Raw genomic sequence first — 24,451 nt, 5'->3', positions numbered from 1 at the left:
TGCTTTTACACTCGAGCATTTTTCATCCTCCTTTCGCGTCCACCTCTCTCGCAACGAACTCTTCGCACACAATGACGCTGCAGGTAACTGCAGAAGGCAAATAGCATTCTGGTGCAATAAAAGCAGTCGCAACTCACGACTTCTTGTGCTCGTACGTACCGTTCTCGATGCTTCCATTGTTCGGGCGAGTGCTCGAAGATTCAACGATTAGCGGGCGCATGGGAAGTTGAGAAAGTGCTCCATTTATTGTTGGTTAGCGTCTTCTCAGAAGACCCCTCAGCAGACATGCATCGCACGCGGGTTCGCACGCTCGCAACAACGCACAATCGATGCAAATCGCAGGAAAACAAAAGTGTTTCACACGCGCGCGATTAATTCCTGCGACCGTACCTAGTGTACTCGCAGCCAACTCGCCGTCAGTCGGTGTTGTTTCTTTGAATTTGGAGCCAGTGATCGCGATAGTTATGTTGTGGAAATGGGTGCATGCCTGACTTTGGAACGGGATGAGATTAACGCTCGTCGAAGGAGCGAGGAGATCGACAAGCAGCTGGAGGAGCACGCCAAAGAGCAGAACAATGTCATCAAGATACTACTCCTGGGTGAGTTAACTTACACTTCTAATCTTGGTTAGTGGTACTTATGCTGTTGATTTAGGTGCTGGGGAGAGTGGCAAAAGCACGCTGGTCAAACAAATGAAGATCATCCATGCTGATGGCTTCACACATGCTGAACTCAGTAGCTTCAGACCTACTGTTTTGGACAATTTACTAGCATCTATGAAGTATGTGCTGGCAGGCATGGGCATTCTTCGTATAAATCTCGAGCTTGCCAGGAATAAAAGGCATGCTCAGGTTATTTTGCAAAGCAGAAGCTGCTTTGATATGAGTTTCTCTGTTCTGCCAAATGTTGCTGCTTCCTTGCAAGCATTGTGGTCAGACAGAGGTGTTAGATTGGCTGTTGCTAAAGGATATGAATATGAATTAAATGATTCAGCATTATAGTAAGTGAAAAAATCGATTTTTACCTAAACTTATACCTAATTCAATTGCTTCCTATAGTCTGTTTGAGAATATGGAGAGAATCTGTGATCCCAAATATGTACCTACCCCCACGGATGTCCTGAGAGCCCGTGTGCGGACTCAAGGCATCATCGAAACCCAATTTCGCATCAATGAAATGATCGTCAGTATGTACGATGTTGGCGGCCAGCGATCACAGCGAAGGAAATGGATCTACTGCTTTGATGATGTGAAAGCTGTCTTGTTTGTTGTTTCCTTAAGTGGTTATGATATGACTCTATTGGTAAATATCTTGAATATTTGTTTGAAAAGTTTCTTCATGCATGAAAATTGATTAGGTTATAACATTCACAGTAATGCATGACAATATTATGAAACTGCAATGTTCTTCAAGCACATTTTCTTATCATTGGTCAAATTACAGATGTTTTCTTCCCGGATTTTGACAGTATTCACCTTTGCTGTTAAATCAATAAAAGTGCACTGTCAATTGATTGCACAATACTATGCATGATCTTGAAACTTATCTTTATCTATGGATGATTTAATTTTGTATGTTTGTTGTGGTTTTCTAGGAAGATGCAAATGTTAACAGGCTGGTGGAAAGCCTGAATCTCTTCGGACAGATAATAAACAATCCGTTTTTTAGAGACGCCTCCTTTGTACTGTTCATGAATAAGTATGACTTGTTTCGTGACAAGATTTTACATTCCAATCGCCATTTACGAATGTATTTCCCCGATTTTAAAGGTAATGAAATGGCGTCGTTAAGCAGCATTTGATTACCAATTTCTTTTTTTCGCTCGTTTCAGGTCCGGACCGCGATGTAGATCGAAGTGCGTTATTCATTCAGCACAGGTTCACATTGCAAAACACGGACTCACGAAAAGTGCTCTACCCGCACTTCACCACCGCCACGGACACTGCCAACGTACAGGTCGTCTTCCAGTCGGTGATGGAGATGGTCGTGTCTGATAATCTAGGACACGTCACTCTGCTTTAAATGCTGCTGTTGCCGGATAATAGCTTAATACACTGCCATTTAGTGATAGGCTCGCCTAGTTATAAGACAATCATGTATCGGAATTGAACTTGATCTCGACCGTAAAGTTAGCGTTATCATAATCGTCACTTGAATGATTGCTGTGTAAATGGAATTGTTGCAATAATTGAAGGCGCAGTCCAAGTTAGCCGCCGGTGTTTGCCGAGCACTTCGATGGATCTCACGTTGCTCGAAACCAAATTTTTAGGATCATTGAGATTGCGAACTAACGTTTCTGTGATAGAATGCGCCTTATTTACATTAACATTTAGAGATGATGACAAGAAGTGAAGCAAACACGCATATTGAGCGCTTGATTTGAGACTGTATTTTGTTTCTCTAGAACGTAATTACTGACTTTAATATTATGACGTCTTCCATTTTACCTTTTTCGAATAATTTTGATGCGCAAAAACGTGATTAATGATTCCTCCGGTGTTACACTAATGATTTCGTGTAAAAATAAACGAATATTTGGAGTTTCCTAGAAAAAATTACAGTTTTACTGCTGGTAGGACCAGCGAATTATGGCATTTCGTCAGGAAATTGATATGTTTCGGAAGATCGGTTTGCAGTTCTTCAACGAGCTGTCGCATCTTCGTATTGAGCGAGCGTTCTCGAACGTATGCGTTGTGAGCTGCCATTTGAGTTCTGAAATACATAAATGGCGCTCTCCCACGTGATAATTCAATGTAGGTTTTCAGTTTTCGTTGTTTGTACATCAAGACGTCCAGATTCTATAATATTGTTGAGAGAAAAACGTATTTACACAAATAATTAATATTTAAGCGATACTTGTTAGAACTCACCATTTGTCGCTTGATTTTCGCTTGTTCTACGTGCTCCCAAGCCTCGTCTCTAAATTTCTTGAGTTCAGCCACTTTAGCTCTCTCTGCTTTTAATATATCACGCATCTTTTGGAGTTCCCTCGATTTCATATCAGTTTTATCTTGAATGACATTAAATTCCTATGGAGAATATGTTAAAATTGTTTTACGCAGTAAATTTTACTTTTTTACTTGTTCCAATTGTGTAAATTTATTCTTGAGATCGTCGCGCCTCTTGTTAAAATTAACCCGCCACTGTTGCGAACCACCTTTGTGACCCCGAGTTCTCGCTTCGGCTAAGGTAACAATAGAATCACGACGGAAGATGCAATTATCCAAATCGTGGATTAATTTATCTTGCGCTTTCTTCAGTTGTGAGTACCTTACCTAAAACATGATAAATATTCATAAACGGCAATTTTAATTCTTCAGACTTACATGCATACGGTGAATCTCTGTTCTCATTTGTGCGAGTTCACCGCTTTCGCCATGACTCTCGTGCATTTGCTTGCGTGTGTCTAAAACCATCAACACCTTTTTCTCCCAGCACAAAACCTCACGATTCTTGTCAATCAACTCCCGACTCAGCGAGTATTTCTCTTCCTCGATCTCTATAATCTCCGCTTTCATGCGCAAAGCCTCAAATTCGCTGTCCTCCAGTTTCATTTGCAACTCACCCTGAATTTTTTGATTGGCAGCATTCAGCGCTGTTTTATCATTGCGCTTCTTATGCAGACCACTCGTGTGAGCATTCAGTCTATTCTCGTAGCCGTTAATGTTTCTCCGCAGCGTCTGTTCGAGAGTACGCAGGTTTTCGAGCGTGTCGTTAATGTGCAGATTCTTTTGATCCATTACACATATCTGCTTCTTTAACAAATCCATTTCTTTCATCTGCGCATGGCGTTTCTCCGATAATTCCACAACAATTGCTTGCTCTCTCAACCAGAAACTCTGCGACGCTTTATTCTTTTCCATCAGCTCAGCGTTGGAAGCCTCCAATTGGCGAATACGCACCTCTTCGGGCCAGAGTTCAATCTTTTGCGCAGCATCTCCGGATGCTTTCAGTTTCAACTGCTCGTATAACAGAATATTCTTCACTAATAGCTTCTCGCTTTTTTCGAAATCTCTATTTATATTTAACAGCTCCTTGTCTTCCGCGGCCATTGTCATCTTGAGATCTCGCAGTTGTTCACTTACTTCGTCATTCTCCATTCGTAAATATTGATATTCCGCGTGTGTGTTACTAATTTGTCCTTCAACTCGGGCGATATTGATCCGCATGTGTCGATTTTCTTCTTTGAAATCCTTCAGGACGTTCGCCATTTGCCTGCATGCATCACTATTGAAAGCATTGCTTTGTAAATGAATAATTATATCTTGTTCCATTTGATATTTCGTCTGGTTGAGAGCTTCTAACTCGCGCGCTAGGCCAGTCTCCTCTTCCTTAATCTGTTCAATTTCTGCTTTTAGTATCTCCTGTTGTTTCTTGTTTTCTTCTATGTATTTATCATACTGAGCGACGATTCGAAGGTATTCGTCACGTTTGTCTGTCTCGATGAGTAAAGACTTCGTGATGTTTTTCATCTCATAATCTAGGCGGTCTTTGATTAGAGTCAAGCGCTCGTTTTCGATGTGCTCTCGTTGAATTTCCTTCCTGATGTGGATCAATTCACAGTTTACTCCAGATAGAGCATCATTTAGTTTCCTAAACAGAGAAAAATATATAAGAATAAATTCTTCGATATTTTTTACTATACTTACGTATGTTCTGCTTGTAGACCGTTATAATATTTATCTCTTTGACTAATTGTTAGAAGCACAGACTGCCAACCATGCACAAGGCAACGGTACTCTGTTTGGTTGGACTCAATATCAATATTAGACAAGGCAACCGCTTCAGCTAGTCGCTCCCGGTCTTCCTCTTTCACCCTGATTTGCATTTGGACCTTTTCCACCTCAGTTTCAAGTCTCCAAACATCTTTCATGAGATTATACACAAGCACATCCTATAATAATATTAATATTAATATTAATATGGATTATTTCGAAATAATATAATATATTTACCAGTTGTTTCTGTTCCTTATACAATTCCGATTTTGTCTTCGTGGTGAAATCCATCACTCGTTGGTTTATCATCAATTCATTCTCCAATTCCGCCTCCCAGTCACGCATTTGCTTCAGGAGCATATCCACCGCTTCCAACTCAACGCGCAAATTAATTTCATCGTGTTCCGCTGCCATATTGTCAGTCTTCTCAAAATCGAAGTCTTCGAGTGTCTTTGCATATACCATGTCAAGTTCTTCACGCGCAGCCGTTACAGTTTCAAGATCCTTCAGGGTGACACGTATGTTGTGTCCGAGTTTCGTTGCTGTTTTCTGCGTTTCGAACGCTTCGGTGCCCAACGTTTCCTTTTCGACACGCTTAGTCTTACAACCTTCGATTAAATCAGCGACTTCTTCTTGCATAGAGTAAATTTTCTTCATAAGTTGCTCTTTCAATGATTTCTGGAAGCGGTCCAGCAGTGGATGGTCGGCGGCTAGCAGTTGACTCAGGTCTACATCACTAGGCTTGAGATTATAGCCCAATTCATTGCTAGATAATAATAAATAAGATATAAGAATGTTGAATCATTGATTATAGAATTGATTCACTTACGGCTGATATCCAGCCACGGGATGCTCTAAATCAGGCGTTAAATTAAAATGTTTCTCAGGCAGTGGCTTCAATTGAAAATCATTGAAGAAGTCGGACCCAACCTGCTGAAGTACAGGTAGTTCTTCAGAAACCGATGGAGCTGGTTCGGGCGGAGGATCCATTTTCACGGGGGGTTTCACTGGCTTAGGTTTTTCCGGTTTAGGCGGCGCTTTGAATAATTCTACAACTGGCTGTTCAGAGACGACTTCCGATTGAGGAGAAGGTTCAGGTGCTGGTGGAGTCGGCGACGAAGACCTGCTACTTGGTGAGGGCCCCGCAATTGTGTCGTTTTGGGTGATTGATGACGTTATAGGCGTTATGAAGGCTACCTGCTTTGAATTCACCGAAACCCTCCGTTTTGGTGTTTCCTCTGCTTCCATCTTCTCCGAGTCGCTCGTATCCTCCATGTTTGTATAATGTTAGGTTTTAATATTATAATAATCTGTGCAAAACTGAGCAATACGATAAAAAATCAGTAAAATGAATTCACGTGCAAGATTCTCGGCGAATCGTGTTTATTTTGTTGCGTGGCAACATCAAACACGGCTCCTGGCAACGTTACTGTAAAGATAGTTAAAGAAAGTTCTAGTCGTTTTGTGCTTTACGACGGGTTGCCTAGCTACGCACAAAACACTTAACCTCAAAATATTCGAATTGCTGCCATTTTTTATCGTATAGTCACGGTTAACTTTACCAAAAGTTTTAACAATGAATTCGCAAAGAAAAAGAATATTAATGTCTGATACTGCTAGTTCCAGCTCAAGCTCATCATCAGGTAGTGATAGCGAGGAGAACAACAGCGAAATAGAAGAAGAAAGGGAAAGACTAAACGATTCCGGCTTCAATCAGTATCTCGGTTTCCACTGGCTTAGAAACATGGAAAAAAACCCAAACAGATTCATTCAACCCACACTGACTTCCACCAGTGCCAGTACCATCTTCTTTCTCTGCGAGTATATGCGTAGCGATTTGTTCGTCTTCGCCACCGCAATTAACATCCTCGAACGCTACATCTACAAGGCAAAAAAATCCGGGTTTAAAATCAAACACCCTGCTCTCACACTCCTCACGTCTGTCTACATGGCGGACAAGCTCAACGGCATACAGCCGACATATGATGTCAGAAGAGTCGCAGCCATCTATCGCATATTACGAGCGAAACCATCGAAACCCGACGACTGTTTGCGAATTCGCAAGATGGAGATCCATGTACTCAAAATGCTGAAACTCTCACTGCCTGGGATCAACGTAGTTGAAGACCTGCAAACAGTGATGCACATGCTCATCCGTCCGTTGGCGTTGCGATACCATCGCTTAAAAAGATCCGCTGACTCTTTGATGAAATTCTACTTGATCCACCAGAAAGAAATCTATGACCAAGTGGTCAGAATGGAATCCAAACGTCATGCCTGGTGGATCAACTTTAAAACGACGATGCAGAGCCGCTTCTTCGTGCCGGTGGCATTGATCCTCGCTGCGTTGGATCACTCTAACATAACACAGAGGAAACATCTCAGAGATATCATTAATTTACTTTACAAGGCAGCGCGTCTTGACGCCGCGAAAGTTAAACAATATTCCGATATCATTCGTGCCACTTTCAAGCGCGTTCACAAAACTAATCGCAGAGCGGTAAAAAACGCCGCAATTGGAGACATTTAAATGACAATTTAAATGCTTTTTTGTTATATTATATTAAATAAAAGGGGATCTAATATTCTTTACATGTACAGTTAATTCACAAAACTATTGATAGAAAGTATAATGGCGAATTATAAAAAAATGATATGGAAATGGTATCGAAATCAAATAAATACAATGTTCAACACTTATTCAGACACGTTGCGGGTTTGATCTACACAGACGTATGGAAATAATCATAGAATTCGTTCGAATACACAGTTCGACAGGTTTTGCGTCCGTCACTAAGTTTATTAAAAATAATTAAATAAATTGGGAGTATTCTTGAATCGTATACTTTCAAGCGTTCGCTCTGTAACCACCAACCAGCTTGCTTGTCCGACCGTATTGCAACGCACGCCACTACTAACCAATATTTGCGCAAATTTAGATCATCAATTATTTCAATCACATTTTTTTTATAACATTTAGTAATAACAATCGCGCGCTCCGGGGAGCCGCGTCGACTTGGCACTTAATAACTTAAATCAATATCATTGTAACAATACAAGTAATTAAGTACAGATACATTAAATGTACATAATAATGACATTCAATATTAATTAACTACATAGTGTTTAATTCCACAAATCCGTACAATTTATAAATAGTTCTCTATTTCTTTTTTCTCTCAAATGAAATCACCGCGCGCGCGAAGAAACTTATATAAAAAAAAAACGATAAACCATCCGACATTTAAAGCTGATCCACACCTGCCAAAGCAGTACTCACAATCGTCTTTGTTTGTTTGTTTGATAAGTGTTTTGGTTCAATCGTGTGCAGGATGTGTGTGTGTGTGTGTGTGTGCCTTCGCGTCGCCCACTCATTCTCGTAAATCTCTAATTATTCTGTATAAAAATATTTGTATATTTGCATGTACCGTGTCTCTATTCGAATGCGTGCAAAATTTGTTAGCAAATTTCGAACTACCATCAATAATTCATATTTATTACAATTGAATAAACACTATATTACTATTTAGAATAATATAAGTATATAATTATAATATCACTTATAATTATATCTATATTAATTTGTAATAAACAGCCTTTCAATTAGAGAGTACGATTAATCGGTTTCGTTTGCCTTAAAACTTAAATAATTTAACGTTTGAAATCACCGCGCAAACATGTTCAACGATGTCCTTCGGTCGTGACAATCTTCTTCTGTGCATATTGTGTTGTGCCAGCGACGAATTTCGTTTGCTTTGCTTATTATAGAATACCAAATAAAATAAAAACATGGGGCAAGCATTCTCTGCGCGTGCACACATCATGCGCGCGTCATTTTTGAAACCGAATGAAAATTTCAACCCAAAGCTGACTATTAATACACAACAAGTAACACAAAACATGAGTAACAATTAAAAAGAAAGAAATAAACCTCCTCTCACGCACACAGAATGTGCAATCAATACTGGGCGTTCCTTTTTGCAATTTCAACGCAATTAAAATCAACACTCGTTCTTTCTTCTTTTTGTTTGTGTGGTAAACATCGTGTCCCGTCTATTAAAAATATAATCCGCACGAGCACACTACTCAATTGAGATCAAAACTAGTTTAATTAAACAAAAAAAGTAAATTTGTACTAACAATTCGCTTCTTCTTTCGCATCTCGTTGGTATCTCTCTGGTTATTATTTGCAAAAGAAAATCGGGAAAAACTTAAGTTGTTCTTTCATCACATTCCATGCGTAAATGCAAACAAAACTTCGGCGCCGTTTGCACATTCTAAAAAACTTACAATACATAGGTACATACAAATTTCACAGTAATCTCCGTGCCTGATCGTCACTTAGTAGAAGTAAACTAACTAACATATACATAGAAAAATAGTACACTACTCTGCGGCGCTCTCTATCCGTATTATATGCACATGAAAATTAAATTATTAGGTATTAAAAATTAGCTACAACCGGCCTGACGCGTATCAATTAATCTCACTGAGCGAACGAATCATGTCGTGCCTTTCTGCGTTTTTTGCTTTTGCTTTGATTTCGGATCTCTTCTAATACAGCTATGAAATTCGTTATCAGTCCATTTGTGCCTTCCTCAGATTTGCAAATCAAATGATTCTCTTTGTTTTGTGTGCGTGTGTGTGTGTGTTGATGACAACAAGCGCCGTGATGTTCGTGTTTACAATCTTCGACAGCACACAACACCAACGTTATTAACATCAACATAAAGTACAACAAGTAAATGCCTGCCGTTTAACAAATTAACCATCGATACATCGATATTCCGCCACTAATTCAACGTTGTTTTAGAATTTATTTACAATGAAAAAATACACAGCATGTACGCATGCGGCCAATGGTCCGTGGTGGTTGTTGTTTTTATCTTTTTTTTGTTGTGTTTGTTTAATGTAATTAGAAAATGTTTAAATGTACTTTGTGCAACCATTGTTAGCGGCGACTCATCTCGCATTTCTATTTACAATATATATACAATAATGCGGCGATGCGAGATTCAAGTAGTAAATCGTTCGAAATGCGCCGGTATTATTCCGAATTCAGATGCATGTGTGTGTGTTTGGTCCACAAATTTCGCTCTTCTCGTTCGAGTTGTGAGAGAGTGGTGTGAAATGGCACAAATCGCTACCCAAGGCCGACGAGTGGTGCGATCGAATATGAAAATGCAGCGAGACAAAAGAAAATACGAATATACATACACACAACTACCGCAGCAATGGGGAGCACGATATCGTCCTGATGGTGGTGATCATGATGATGCATGCGATGCTGATGATGATGATGAACATTCAAGACAGGGACACAAGCACGCTCCACGCTGATTTTGAAAAGTATCACATGACGCGACAACCGATAACAATTGTGCGCGCTTCGAATGTGCGTTGTGTGTTCGAGTGTGTGTGTGTGTGTATTAATTTGCTATTCTGTTCCATTAGGTTTAACACTCATAAGACCGTCGATTCGCCTGTAAAAGCCAAATATAAATTCATCAGAAATCATAAAAAATCAAATCAAAACACTTAAACAGAATCAAACAAATTATATAAAAAAAAACCAACGAAAAGTTCGACGTTGTTAATCCAAAATGCGGGTGATTCGAAGGTGGTGGTTCTCGGCGAGTTGCTTATCGAAATGTGGAGTTATGTATATTATAAAAATCTCAAAAATACATATTATACAAAATTTGTTCTTGTTAATCATATGTGTAGAATGATTTCAGTTTCTTTTTTTCATTTAAAGCGTTCATACATTCACCTGCACCGTGTTGAATTGCCCCCGGCACGCATCTCAAGCAACTTCTTGACGAAACAATCATGGAAATGTGCAAATTGTTCAAAATCCGCGTGCAACTTATTACTTTATTATTATTTTAGAATCTCGATTCATCGAAGGCTACAAGCTGGGGCATCGAATTGATTTTCTTATAGAAGAAGACGTGTTTAACATGTAACAAACTCAAAAAACTGATACCACAATGCCCCTGCCAGTAAATTATTGACTTTTTCACGTGTTGCGAATGGATATGACTAATGAGTTAAAACACGATTTGCGGCGTTTTGGAGTCGAGAGAGAGTGTGTGGAGATATTTAAATTGGGCCCTGTAACCGTCCCGTGCACAACATCCTGGCTGAACGAATGCAACACACGGTGCGATATCACAAAAAAAGCACAGCTGGCTAAAAACGTTCGGATGTGAGTACGCGCGCCTTCAAACGGCATACAACTCGGCCTGCAGGTCGTTCAGTTTCGTCGAGAGATCGCAGTCGGATAACAGCCGCGTGTATCCGACGCCCTTCGGGTCCATGTTCACCTGACACTCCACGGCTGCATGTAAAATGAACAGAAACACATCGCTAGTTTTGTAAATACACGCGATTCGCCCACGCACTCGCCTGCATCCAACACACGCACACAGAAAAAAAAAAAAAAAAAAACACACGCACAGCAAGAAAGCCAGGATGGGACAGCAAGTGACAAACAATAACAGATAACAAACAGGTAATGATATTTGGGGCATGACGAATATGGTGAGAAATGAATTATGAGTAATGAGCGTCGGCGTTTGGAAATCGAATCGCGCGGATCCAAATATCGACTCTGATCAAACAGTGCATGCGTATTTTTGTTTGTTTTATGTTCATCGAGACTCTGTCCGGCCGGATTCATTCCGGTGCTGCGTTCGATTTGTCGCAGTTGTTCGACGCGGCGTCCTCATCCTCCTCAGCCTGATTAAACAAAATGTTCAACTCACCGCTATCCCACTCGGACGAGTCGGTGTCGGAGTCCTCGGAGCTGCCGCTCGACCGCTCCTGTGCTTGCTGCAGATTAGGCGTCAGCATCCAATCCGTTCCTTCGTTCGAGGATTTTTTAAGAAAAAACAGCGTTATCTGCAAAACACCACAGTTAATTTCCTCTATTACGATATAAAGCATATTGAAATTATGTAAGTTACGGTGACAATGATTCAGAGAAAACAATTGCAATTTACACGTGAGTGTGAAGCGTTTCAGATTATATCATAACACAGGAGTAAAATTGTGTTATGACTAATTCGTAGTATTTGCTTCTATTTAACATTTACTAGTAATGTGATTTGTTTGGTTTTTCATCGCGCTGATCAAACAAATAAATTCGCAGAAAGCAATTGAAAACGATAGGAAAAATGCATAAACACGCGGGATAATGATAAAATCCTGTGAAGGTATCTTATCAGCGCTTGACAATTATTTGTCGAATTGCGTAAACCGCGGTGCAATAATCCAGATGATAACCGGTAATCAATTGTTAGATATCCCCGCGTGGATAACGTCATCACAATCGGTTGATGACGAATATACAAGCGTACTCTGTTGTGCCAAACATTATCAAATATTTAATCAAACAGACATGAAATTTGGAGCTACAAACCTTGAAATCAGCAGAGAACATCTTGTTCTGTTTGTCCTTCTTGCTGACAATGTCGAGTTCACCTTTGCGGAGACACATCGTCAGCGGACGATTGCCGCCCGTCACAGCCGCCGTTGGCTGCGGTTGGTTGTTCGACGCGCTGTTGTTAAGATAGCCGTTGGCGTCCTGTGGCGGCGGCTGTGATGGTCCGGCGCCTCCTGATGGCACCTCCTCGTCCACGAAAAACGTATTGAACCAGAATTGAAACAGCTTCGACTTCTTTGAGATCATACTCTTACTGTGCAGCTCGATCTTGACGTCGCCGCGCAGTGCGATGTTGGTGCGGAAGCGCACGGTGTAGTTTTGCTCGGTGCGCGTTAGCTCCACAGCCGTCGACTTGTAAACTTTCATGGGTGCCGGCGCCGGCTCACCGCTTTCACCACCCTCGCGGGTATTATACACGGAGAAATGTAGTTCCACCTGTCGATTACCGAAGGTGGGTGGCGGTTCAAGTCGGATTTCGGTGAGGTAGAGCGCAGCGGGGCGGTAGACAAGTCCGTCACGTACAATTCGTCCGTAATAACGGACATATCGTACCTGGCTGGGAATGGTGACGCCTTTCTGATCTTGTGTGCGTGTTTCCCCGTAAAGCCTAAGCGCATCGTCGGCGTTTTTCATGCCGCCTGAATGAAGCAGGTAGCAACAGATCATTGTGCCGGTGCGGCCCTTGCCTGCCTTGCAATGCACCACCGCAACGTTTTCCTCGTGTTTGTCCAGCCATCCCTGCACGTCCTCGCAGAACGGCCGGATGAGATCCAACCTCGGCGGGTTGTGATCATCGAATGGGTATTTCTTAACGCGGTTGTGGAACTTCTGCGGATGGTATGAGCGTTCCGAGCACAGGTTGTAAATGAAGTAGCGGTCCAAGTGGTTCTTCTCCAGCATATTCACCACATCATCAATGTGATTCCTATAAACTCCTTCAATGTTCGATGCGGGAAAACCCATTGCTATTATCTTTGTTGTTATATCTACAGAAACACGCATTAAGAAAAAAAAAAGTCAACGCAATAGTAGAAAAAAGGTGGAGTTAAATTCAAAAAAAAAGGATACATGTCAGATCCAGGTTGAATCCATCTTGGCGGTAGCGATTCCGCCGCTTGCTGACCAACTCTTTGATGGGGTTGGTAAGATTAAGGTTGCTGCGTGAGTGCGCCATTATCAACTCGCCGCCTCGTGCGATGGCATTCGCATTACTGTGTGATCTGCCTGCCGGAATCAAACAAGCTAACTCGTACATAACCACAAAAAACGAAACAATTGTATCGTGCCGCGAAACAGTTTCCTATAAGATTTCGAGTTCCGGCGCAATTGTTACAACAAACGAGTAAAAAAATGATCGGCACCCTCGCAAAAAAAAACGATTTGCGGTTGAAAGCATGACAAAGAAATTGCGCAGATAGGGATTGAAACGTACCGTGTCGTCGGCGTAGCGTGAGGGGCACCCCTCGAACGCGGCCCTCACTGGCTGGCGAGGTCGCGTTTCTCGTGGATACTGGTTGCGGTGGTCGGTGCCCGCAGGCGAGCGCACATGTTCGCGGGGGGCCTCGCTCCGCGGTCCAGGTGTGCGGACGGCCGCGTCTTACCACAGCATGTCCGCACGATGGCGGGGGCGGCGGCGGCAGCGGCGTTTGCCGGCACGCGGGAGGGAGGGCACTTACTCGATCGTCGACCTGCTCCTGCTGGTACGGCGGACCATGCGTTTACCCAAGCGCGGGGTGCAAACGTGCGATGTGCATCCCGCGGTTCCGGACGGCGGCAACTGCGGCGGCGGTGGTGGCTGATTGTTGCGCGGTGTGTGTGCGACCACCGTGCTGTCGGCGGAAACCACGTTGTGAGAGGACGGAGCGAGGCGTGAGTTTCGGCCACGGCGGCCGGGTGCGTGGATTTGCTTCGGGACTGCCTCTTGCTTGTTGCAAATTTCGCGTGCGGAATGACGGCGGCGACTGTGGCGGCTACGGCGTGTTTCAGGATCCTGCCATATTTGCCACCACGCGGCAGAAAGGGGAACTGATTCCTGCAACCGTTTGCTTTGTCACAATCACTGTTAGGCAACCAAATATACACCAATTCTTATTCCACCATAAAATTGTTTTTCACAATTACATTTGTTTCACAATTTTAACACTCAATTACTTTAAAACTGTATCACACGCGCAATAATCATGCATTATCAAATTTATAAAATCATGCATTAGAAATTGTTTCATGTCCATTGAAAGCAAGTTTGTATTGTAATGATTTATTTGTATATTTTCGCGTTGAAATACATCCAACAATTGTACACAAAATCAAACCTTGGCTGAATGTCGGCCGAATGCGACATAATTAATAAGATAGGTCGCAACCTGCATTGAAACAGATCATTCAGTGTCCCAATTGCGTCATTTAAATTCACTTCAAACAGATTTACATCGATTCTACTTTTCTACTGGCCGCGTTTGTGTTTCTCCGCGCCGGAGAACTCCGTCATCGGCTTCCCGCTGATCCCGCACGTGCCAATCCCAACACGCCCGTTGACGGACTCTGGTGACGCAAATATACTCTTGCTGTTCAGGCCGGTCTTCTTCGCCTTGACAGCTTTATTATTGAATGCCAACCATTTGTTCTTTTCCGCCTCGCGCTCCTCTTCCAGCTCCTTAAATCGTTGCTGCTTTTTTATTTTTTTCTTCTTTAGCACTTCCTTGTTGTTCTGTTTGGCGCGCTTCAGTTTCTCGGCCTCCGTGAGCTGGCGCTTTTCGCCTGTGAACTCTTTCAGTTCTGCTAATGTTGTCACTCCTCGGTTCTGATATGCCTCGAATGTGACATTCACCTGGCCATCAGGGTTGATTGAGTCAATGTTTGCTGCATAGTATTGATTATTGTCGCTCCATTTCGCCATACAGATATCACCAACCCGCCACAATTTACGCTTTTTCGTTTTTGAGACAAACTCCTCCACGGCAAGCAGTGACTTGGTGATTTCATCTTCTTCAGTTGGATTGCTGATGGGCACCTCGCGATACTCGGGCTGATTGGCGGCCTCTTCGGCTTTGCTCTTGAGGTCGAGTGTCAAGTCGATCACCTCCTCCAAATCGATCTTCAGCTTCTGCAGTTCTTTATTCTCTGGGTCGGTTAACAGTGCCGCTTCGACTTGTTGCAGTTGGAGCTTGTAGTTTTGTAAATCATCAGCCATAGTGTTGTGTGATTAGTGGATGGGAATGAACAGAATTTATAAGATTACAAGGAGATTATTTACCTTCGCTAAAGGCGCGAGCGCGTCTTTTGTGGGAATTTCTGTTTTTGCTTGAAAGGAAGGCAGACTTGTGCATCTAAGACTGGTATGGAGAGGAAACATCTGATTGACTGGGACTTGTTCCATTGTGTTGGTGCTCTGCAACGTGCTGCCCTCTACTAATGCTCATAAGTTTACTACTTGTAGAGATAGTTTAAATATATTTTAACAATAAAAGTGAATAATCTATAAACAAAGTCGAAAAACACTCTGAAAACAAATTAGTATGGTTAAAAGTCACTAACTGATTGGCGACACTGACTGAATTAAAAAGAGTATATGTAGTTGCCTATTTTGGTGGTAGTCAACTGCGATTCTAACGTGTCTGCGTTTAAACAAATAGCAACAAATTCATTATATTCAAATTCGGTAAATCATTCTATTTTGCAAACATATAGAAAGATCGACATTCTTTCTATCAGATTTAAATTTAGTGTCCGGCAGAGAACTCGATGTCAAAATGGAGCAGGAAAGATCACAAATTCAAATAGTGAGTAGATTTAAAAGTTTTTTTTTTATCTTGATATATTAAATATTAAATTGTTTGATAAGACATCATCAGTCACTCTAAAGCATGTGCCAAACGCCTGCAACCGCCCCCTTAATGCATTTGATAATAAAACATCAAAACAAACTACTTTATCCAATTGCAAACTTATCCTAATATGATAGGTTAGAAATTCGTAAATCCGTTTTTTTTCCGCGTGAATTAAACTGTGTGTGGAAAGGTCGATATTGTTTATTTGATGATAATCGACAAGTCGATTGTTATTTCATGGCTATCGTTATAAAATTGCAAAACTATCGACGACAAGAAAACTTTGTGTTTCATTTATTTATGTTTATATTTTCTTGTAACAAAGTAGGTTGATAATACTAAAACGCTTGATTGTGATTGAAAGAAAGCAGTTTTATGTTGTTGTCAATATTTTATTGCAAAAAGGGCTCTATTGTCATGTTATTTTACAAAATTTTATTATAAATGGGTTAGCCTCGTGCGTGCATAGGACCTCAACCAATTAAACACCTTACAGATTCTTAGAAACGCTTCTAAACTTAAATTGTTTTGAGAATTTCCAAAAACAGAATATTTCGTAATTCGTTAAATGCATTTATATGCTGTCTTCACAATTTTGAGAGAGAAATAGTGGCCTTTATCCTGTTATCAATTGAAATTGAAACAGAGTCATTTTTAAATATTCTTTGCTGAATTCAATATTCTAGAACAATGTCTGTTTTGTTTTTATTTTTACGGCACATAGTTACAAACATAAAAATACACAAATCAAAAACAATATTATATCGTTTATATCGTTAGCCATGAAATGAATATCGCCTGTTATCGAAAAAACCAATATCATTTCACATCGAGCATCACACCGTCCCACACACAGTTTGATTCACGCAGCAAGCTCAATCATCAACTTCAAAATGGAAAAGTTGAATCCGAAACCATCCGCCACTCTCGAGGACGAGAACCCTTACAAACCAACCCGTCGTCGCTGTACAAGATGCTCGAAGGTCCAAGTGACCCGCGGATTCTATCAAACGTGCAGGTCTTGTGCCGCTGAGGAGGCGGACTTCTTCAGCCCGGGTAAAGCGGCAATGGTGTTGCAACAGCACACCAAATATCTGGCTTTGATTAATCACGCCGTCGGCTGCGCCTCGGAAGTGTGCCTGAAGGGAGGCTGCAAGGCCATGCGAGTCTTATTTGCGCATATGAAGAATTGCGTTGATTTTGGGCCATGCGTGCGGTGCTTCGCCTATTATCAGAACATTTCTCTTCACGTCATGTTCTGCACCGCCGCCGCTTGTGCTGTACCACGATGTGGCTGGTTGAAAATCATTTTGAGGAACCAGTACAAGAATAAGATTGGTCCGACGGGAATTGCAGGAACCAGGCGTTGAAAATGTGTTGGAGGCTTGCAAATTAATAAAAATGCCTATTTTTGATGTTTTATTATTACATGCAGGCAAGGTGAAAGCTAAGGTAAAGGTTTAATGGTTAGTCGCTATCTTAGATTCATGGTATTGACAAAAACGCGGGCGATAGTCGGGGCGGATTTGTTACCACAAGATAGAAAATTGTTTAAAAAATTACGTTTCTTAAGGTTAGCGTGGTTAATCATCTGCGTACGGTGCCCTGAACACGAGTCACTTCTACCGCTAGCCTCGTACGGTGCTTTGAATGCAAGTCACATCTACCGCTAGCCTCGTACGGTGCCTTGAATACGAGTCACTTTTACCGCTGGCCTCTTTTAAACTAAAATTTAATACTCCTGCGAGTGAAAGTCGACGTGCACAGTTGTGATGCCCGCATAGTGAATATTGCCGCCGCCCAGCTACGCCACTGTTAATAATAAACAATCTCTTGCGTTCTAAGGGCAGTTAAGCACCCTAAATAACTCTAGAATTTTTTAAATCGAAATAAAATGCTTTTTCCCACTTATTTTCAAAACATAAAGTTTGTTTATTCAGACAGTGTGTAGCAATTTAAGTCTTGAGATTCTCTGAAACCTTGACTGTTTATTTCTCATGAAAAATATCCAACTGCTAATTAGCGCGTGGAATTAAACCCCACCAGCGTATTTTTCTATTTATAAGCGAACGTAAATAGTTTTCATGTATACAAAGATGTTGCGCCGAAATAAAACTATTTGTTTAAAAGATTCCGAGCGCAAACTCAACATGATTTTACGCCGCGCAACTTTATTTCCATTCACACGCAAAACAATCCGTGGCCATGCAAAATATGCGTCGTTATCGTTTTTTCTTGTCTTGCCGTGCGTATCACTGCGTATCATCATCATGGGAGTAGATCACGAGCTCGGGAAGTTCTAAAATTAGTCCCCAATACGAGTGCGGTTGCCGGTATAATAGAGGGATTTCGATGTGGTCGGGATGGCGGTCGGAGTGTTGTCGAGCGCGTGCCCTTTTCTTAATCGGTTTAAACAGAATAAACACATCAATCGAACTCGATGATTTCGGCGCGCGCGGTTTGCCATCAATATGCATTCGGGCGCTTTGCCGTGCTGTTGCCGCCACCGCCGCCGCCGCCTGCGACTGTCGCTCGATATTACATTAGGCTAAATCGAAATCGGCTATTACATATTTACAATGAAACCAGAGAGTAATCGCATCAATCTCAATTTATGTATTAAGCATGGCCTCGCGCGACGTTTTCAACTTTGACGATTCGTGACTTTGTGACGTTATGGATCGAATGTCACTGTGATTTCCATCAAATCACATCGTTTTCCGCCGTTTAGCAATGCATTGTTTTTGAGGGGATTACGCTAAATGCACTTTAAATATATATTGCTGGCTTTCAGCGTTATTTAAAAGCTTGGCAATAAAATTTAAAAATTCCTCACGAATTTATTTACAGTAGTTTGTTTGTGACACGATTATGCGTAAACCACTGAATCAATTTTGATCAATTTTTGCATCAGGATAGTTTTAACCATGGAAAAGCACATAGACTACTTTTTGTTGTCAAAATATATGTTAAAGAGTGTAAAATTAGTGTTAAAAGTTAATATGGGCATTTTATCATATTATAGTTATATAATTTGGCTTCAGATGGTGCTAAATCTAAATATATATGTGAACTCAACATTTCCTCGCCCACTGTTCACTGAATTCTCTCATAACTCTGCCGATTTGTGCGGTAAATTGGTTAGAATTAATCACATCTCGAGAGAACGCATTGTGCAAGGAAATTAGGCATTGTTTAAACATCGAATTATCAATCTAACTCGCTGCAGGCATTCGAGCCGCCCCCCTAGGGAAAAGGCCTAGCTGCCTATTCCACAACAGCCTCCAGTGGCGTCAGCAAATCTAATACAAATTATTTCCTGCGCGTGTATATCAAAAAGAACGAAACGCAACGGCGGCGGCTGCGAGCATCGGCGGCACGAAATAAAGGGCGGATGAAAACGCTACAGGAAATGATTTCACACCGGCACACGCTCACCTTTTCGCCGCCCTCGACGACCTGCGACACTTTTTCTCCGCTTTAATTCGCGTTTTCGATTTTTCCAATTTCAATCTTTTGCGCGCTTGATAATTCAATATTCCAGCTTGAAGGGCCATATTGATTTGAGTACCATGCTGGGAATTTCTACAATTGCGTCTAGACCTACTTGGAATTTATTTGATTTAACATATTTGAGCCTGTTAAACACGAGCATTCAATTGGGCGCACGATGGTAATGGCCACAAATTGAAAATTTGGGTTCAACGGAATGAAGTGCGTCGATTACGCAATCATCTCAGATAGCCGAGAATGTTATTTTCCGATCTATACTTTGGCTCGATGATCGATGGCCGGTGAATGTGAAATTATGGCAATAGCAGTGAATAGATTATAGGAATTATGAGCACGCGGAGCGGCGTGCGACGATAAAAGAAAATGAAGAAGAAAAGAATCGCGGTCGCGGTAGTCCATTTTCTTCACACCACTTTGCGGGCACGAACAAGGCGTTTTCGGTAATTTATAGCGCCTTAACAAGTTAACCAAGGTCTACATCCTACAGGTTCACCATACGCGCGTTGGAAAAGAAAGCAAACCACGGTCTTCCTCTTTCTAGCTGTGTGGATCTGTGTTAATTAATCGTGGAAAATAGATTTTTTCACGTGGGTCGTGAGGAAATTAAAACGGGGAGGGTAAATCATTAGCCACTTGCACGCCGAGTGCAGTATGCAGGACAATGCACGACTGCGATATGTCGGCGCGAAGATCGCGAAAACACATCGCAGCGCGACGGCGTCCGCGCGCCGCTGTATAACGCATCGAGAAAGGGGCGGCGTCGCGTCGCGGCTGCGTCAATTTCGTACCGAAGCCGCCGACCGACGTCAGTTGTATTCGTGCCACGGATGCGGAGGCCCAGCGGCGCTCCGAAGACGCACACACCGACCCGACGCACACACCTCGCCCGCCACGAGCGATCGACGTTTTTCTTGCGCCGCTCCGCATCGAAAATAGCAATCGTCGCGAGCGGTGCGTGGTGAGCATGTCGCCGGCGATGATCTCGCCGCCCGCGCTCGCCGGAGCGGATGAGTAAACATCGATAGTGTGCCGCCAGTGCGCCGGATGCGAGGCGAACAGTTCTGTGCGGACGCGTTCCGGCCCCGATCCGCGGCCGGCCGATGAATGCAGCGCTAGCGTCGCTGCCGCCAAGGTAATTCGTCGCGAAGGCAGGAAGGAAAAGCGCGGAAAAAGACTAAAGGGCGACGCGCGATGGAGTTGATAATAGAGCGCGGCGGCGCCGTCAGTCGGCTATGTTAATCGCCGCGGCAGGAGGTGCGGAAGTCCGTGCGTGTGCGACTCTCGGCGGCGGCCGCGTTCGATTTCCGTGATGCGCGCCGGCTTCGACGATTAGTTCCAGTGCGGGCGAAGCGCCGAATTTGCGCCTGTTGTTTTTATATCTGGACTTAGCGCTACACTCAGGTACGTACCACCACTCAAACATCTTCCCACCACGACGTACTTACGGTAATCGTCATCGTCAACTCAATCATTTTCAATCAGCATCGCTTCCGACTTGCCCGCCAACTTACTGAAAGTGATGCAAAATGTTTGCTCCGGCACCTCCGCCAGCGGGGTGCGCTTCGCTCGACAATAACAACGATGATGGAAAGCGCTATCGATTCAGGTTTTGTTTTGTGTGTATTACGGTTCGCAGCTGACTGACTATCCAGTCAGGAAATATCCAGCTCAAACTGATTTTTTTTCCGTACGCCGACAAAGAAAAGCGAATTTGCTTTGTAACAAATCTGAAAATTGCAAAGAATAAGCGGGTCTCATTCGGAGGAATAAAATTTGCATGCTACACGGAAATCTGCGCTCATTAGTTCAGTGCTTTGAGCGTGGATTGCCTCCTTGGAAGATAAAAAAGCGCACGCCAGGTTTACGTAAAACAAATGTTTGTTCTCGTGTAAAAATACCAGAAACAGAAAAACCTGCCAGCACACAGATTTATAACCCCAACGCCACGAAAACAAAAACTAGCCACAAACGCTAAATTTGCCTCTGATTTCATCACAATTTCCGTCCGAACGCGAGCGGTTTGTGCGCGCGTGTCCTGCAGCACGTTTTCCGGTTCGAGCGCGCTGTCGATTTCCACATCGCCGCCGCCGCCGCCGCCGCCACCGCCGAATGCTCTTTCTAATATTTATAATATACTTATATTTTTTGGCGTTGTGCGGTTATGCCGCAAAACTCGGCGCGCTCGGGTCAGCGCGCCGCCTCCGTGGCCACCACCGCCACTGCCACCGCTTCCACCGCTCGCATCCATCGCATGTGCTTAATATATATTAATGACGCTTCGTATTCCGGCACCGAGATGGGAACGCCCGCCTCTTTCGCAGGCGGTTTCCGCTGCTAGTGCCGCCGCCGCCTCCGCGCGGCATCTAATGAAATTCCAATTGTCTTGCTGCACATTTCCCAATTTGAATTACAGATTTACGGGGCGGCTCGCGCGCGCCGCTAAAGAGATGCACGGGCGGGCGCACGGCGGGCAAACACCGCCGCCGCCGGTTTACACACACGGTACCCTGAAAGCGTGTGGCTCGACATGCAAGCTTTTCATTGATTTTTCCAGCGCGTTTTCCCAACGCGTTCTTGGTGGCGTGCGCCCGCTTTCTGCAACATTGTGTAAATTATATAAATAACGATTGCGCTATTGTCAGGTCGGAATTCTCCGAAGATAGGCGCAGATAGCGGTGATTATAGCAGGGGGCGGAAAATTTGCGCGAGTACGTTCATAACATATCAAGTTTATTCAACTCAATTATCGACGTTCGCATTGATCAAGTCGCCCGCGGGGATTGCGCGCGATAACGGCACGTGAATGTTATTATTTTAAACTGCCGCCGACGAGTCGGGGGCGGCATGCTCGCGCGTCACATCGGATCATTTCGGCGCGATCGAGGTTCGAAATTTTATCATCATCAACGCGATAACATTTCGCGCTAAATTTGCAATCGCTCATGAATAATTCAGTCGCGATGTCGCACGCGCGTGTACACGTCGTGTTTGCTCAGCGAAACGAAGTGTATAAATAATAGACTCGCTGTCGTTTCATTTTTCAATAATTCATCGCGTGCGCGCCGCGCGCTGCTGCCCCTTTACGAGATCAGGAATTATCTGCGAATCCAGTCGGGCTTTGTCTCGAGTTAATAAGAAGCTGGTGGTCGCTGGCGTTGTGCGCGCCTCACATTGTGAAAGAATGCGTGGTTGGTCAAAGCCAAGAGCGATCGCAATCGCTTATCGCCGGCGGCGTTTTTAATAATAGCATTGTTATTGTCCTGCCGGAAACAAAGGAACGCGAACGCGAAATTTGAATGTCGTACAATGTCTTTAAAAGCGCTTTTGCGTGGGAATCGATACCGGGGGGCGGTATGCTCGTGAATAAATCAAGTTCTAATTACTCTTTAACAGCGCATCAACAATACTCGAACCGGAAGTCAAGGTGTTGGGTTGCGTTGCGGATAAAATCAATGTTTTTTCCCCGAGTGTAAGATTCGAGATTGTGCTTGGTTTCTTTGTTGTTGTTCGGAATTAGCTCGGCGAGTGGATTTAAAATTTTCATTACTCTTGATCATGCCTCAATGGATTTAATCATCCATAGATGGCCTTTGCTCGGTGTATCTTTGTGTAACAATGAGTCTTGTTCCGCACACACACACCCACACACATGGAGGAGTGTGTAGAGGTACAGTGAGAAGCTGTGCGAGTACAAAGCGTTTTCCCGACGCGTACGAGCTCGTTTTCTTTGTCCGCGCGCTCGCATGTAGTTCGAAGGGGGCGTAGCCGTTGCGCGGCGAATTTCTATTCTCCGCCGCCACTGCCGCCAGCCGCCGCCGCTGCATATGCGGGCCGCACACGTGACGCGCGCGCTCGCCGAAGTAATGGAAAGCTCGCGCGGACGTCGGTATGCGGGGCGATGGAGACGGCGGAGGCGGCGAGCCGGATGCTGAGGCGATGCAAAGCGAACGTGCGAGCGCGCCGGCAATGAAATAGAAATGCGGCGAACGACGGCAGCGCTGGATCGAGATGAGGTGGACCGGCTGTTGCCCGTCGCTGCTGCCGCCGCTACCACCACCGCCATTCTTTATTACGCAACGAGCGCACGCACGAATTTGGGGCGCGAAGGGACGCGGATAAGATACAAACAAGCGCGAGGCAAATCTTGACACACACGCACACGTCACATGTGTGCGAAGGAATGCGGAATAGACAAAAACGGCGAACGCGCGGGCGTAAAAAATAAATGTACTTGTTGCCCTCCGGAGCGGATCGGCGATGCGCCCTCGACGCTCAAATCGGGCTTGAAATTTGAATGAATAATGAATGGCGGAGTACGCCGCCACCTAACGAAGGTGACACACGAGCGAATCGAACCTTAGGGCTCTAACTAAGCGTAAATATTGGCAGCTGGAAGCGGCGTGCAGTCGACAGTTACTAATTATCGAATTATAATTGGCAACTTTTTACCTGCCAGCGGGAACAATGCCTGCCATTCCCGACGTATTTTTTCCCTCTCGGATTTTCTTCATTTGCTTTGACCTCAAAAGACAAGGAATAGGAGCGGGTTTATAAATATCAAAAAAGACCGGATCAATAAATCCTCTACTCTCCTTTCATGCGATAGTAATGACAAATAATCAAATAATATATCAATTGTACGCTTGGCACATCGATAATACCCCAGCTAGCATGCTGGACATGTCCGTGAACGTTTTCAGTTGGTAAATATAAAATTAATGGCCGATAAGCCAGCGAGCGGGGACGATACGATGACGCTAGTAAGGATTTGTCATCGCAGCGCGAGTTTTTAAGGCCTCGCGGGCAAAAGTGTCGAGCATTTTTGGTGCATTTCAGTTTTGCAACTCGATTTCGAATTCATAGCAAAAGTTTCACGGAGCGTGAGTAAGTATATATTGAGCCGAGAGCAATTCGCGCCGAAACATATTCTTGTCGTTCATAAA

The 24,451-nt window shown here is 43.5% G+C and overlaps 6 protein-coding genes across 10 annotated transcripts in view; 2 read left to right on the top strand and 4 right to left on the bottom strand.

Annotated features, from left to right (window-relative positions):
- LOC135790832 (probable methylthioribulose-1-phosphate dehydratase) overlaps positions 1 to 301 on the bottom strand; it is a 28,284-nt gene extending 27,983 nt beyond the window's left edge. Inside the window, exon 1 of the mRNA XM_065301144.1 lies at positions 160 to 301. The gene's annotated coding sequence lies outside the window, so the exon portion shown is untranslated. The remainder of the gene's footprint in view (positions 1 to 159) is intronic.
- A 164-nt stretch (positions 302 to 465) lies between these two features.
- On the top strand, positions 466 to 2,555 carry LOC135790813 (guanine nucleotide-binding protein G(o) subunit alpha-like). Its single transcript, XM_065301093.1, has 5 exons — positions 466 to 599; positions 655 to 1,000; positions 1,059 to 1,302; positions 1,595 to 1,769; positions 1,832 to 2,555. Exons 1-5 carry the CDS (start codon positions 476 to 478, stop codon positions 2,020 to 2,022), a joined length of 1,080 nt encoding a protein of 359 aa, XP_065157165.1. The 5' UTR covers positions 466 to 475; the 3' UTR covers positions 2,023 to 2,555.
- On the bottom strand, positions 2,367 to 6,150 carry l(2)41Ab (lethal (2) 41Ab). Of its 2 annotated transcripts, XM_065301008.1 has the most exons (7): positions 5,548 to 6,142; positions 4,956 to 5,484; positions 4,650 to 4,894; positions 3,327 to 4,593; positions 3,081 to 3,275; positions 2,871 to 3,029; positions 2,367 to 2,798 (listed from the first exon to the last, which is right to left on the bottom strand). In XM_065301008.1, exons 1-7 carry the CDS (start codon positions 5,991 to 5,993, stop codon positions 2,556 to 2,558), a joined length of 3,084 nt encoding a protein of 1,027 aa, XP_065157080.1. In that variant the 5' UTR covers positions 5,994 to 6,142; the 3' UTR covers positions 2,367 to 2,555. The 2 variants fall into 2 exon arrangements, with proteins under 2 accessions (XP_065157080.1, XP_065157089.1); XM_065301017.1 differs by lacking the exons at positions 2,367 to 2,798; positions 2,871 to 3,029 and having other exon boundaries at positions 3,107 to 3,275; positions 3,323 to 4,593; positions 5,548 to 6,150.
- A 1,105-nt stretch (positions 6,151 to 7,255) lies between these two features.
- Positions 7,256 to 14,320, bottom strand: Pten (phosphatase and tensin-like protein). Of its 4 annotated transcripts, none has more exons than XM_065301049.1 (5): positions 13,601 to 14,320; positions 13,237 to 13,392; positions 12,145 to 13,154; positions 11,489 to 11,624; positions 7,256 to 11,061 (listed from the first exon to the last, which is right to left on the bottom strand). In XM_065301049.1, the coding sequence occupies exons 2-5, from the start codon at positions 13,340 to 13,342 to the stop codon at positions 10,946 to 10,948; spliced, it is 1,368 nt and encodes a 455-aa protein (XP_065157121.1). In that variant the 5' UTR covers positions 13,343 to 13,392; positions 13,601 to 14,320; the 3' UTR covers positions 7,256 to 10,945. The 4 variants fall into 4 exon arrangements, with proteins under 4 accessions (XP_065157121.1, XP_065157129.1, XP_065157137.1 ...); XM_065301057.1 differs by having other exon boundaries at positions 13,237 to 13,388; XM_065301065.1 differs by having other exon boundaries at positions 13,845 to 14,320.
- Positions 14,321 to 14,409: 89 nt separating this feature from the next.
- Positions 14,410 to 15,679, bottom strand: Spf30 (Splicing factor 30). The gene has a single exon (XM_065301104.1). The coding sequence runs from the start codon at positions 15,356 to 15,358 to the stop codon at positions 14,612 to 14,614; it is 747 nt and encodes a 248-aa protein (XP_065157176.1). The 5' UTR covers positions 15,359 to 15,679; the 3' UTR covers positions 14,410 to 14,611.
- Positions 15,680 to 15,908: 229 nt separating this feature from the next.
- Shaw (Shaker cognate w) overlaps positions 15,909 to 24,451 on the top strand; it is a 39,879-nt gene continuing 31,336 nt past the window's right edge. Inside the window, exon 1 of the mRNA XM_065301715.1 lies at positions 15,909 to 15,947. Within this exon, the coding sequence (XP_065157787.1) occupies positions 15,910 to 15,947 (38 nt within the window). The 5' untranslated portion in view covers position 15,909. The remainder of the gene's footprint in view (positions 15,948 to 24,451) is intronic.

This window comes from Atheta coriaria, unplaced genomic scaffold, assembly GCF_025399875.1.
Source record: "Atheta coriaria isolate IRGN ID8LTWV9N9 unplaced genomic scaffold, Caltech_Dcor_3.1 hic_scaffold_1_pilon, whole genome shotgun sequence".
In the NCBI taxonomy this organism is placed as follows: Eukaryota; Metazoa; Arthropoda; class Insecta; order Coleoptera; family Staphylinidae; genus Dalotia; species Dalotia coriaria.
The sequence above is the reverse complement of the archived record's forward strand: the minus strand, read 5'-3'. Positions and strand labels throughout refer to the sequence as shown.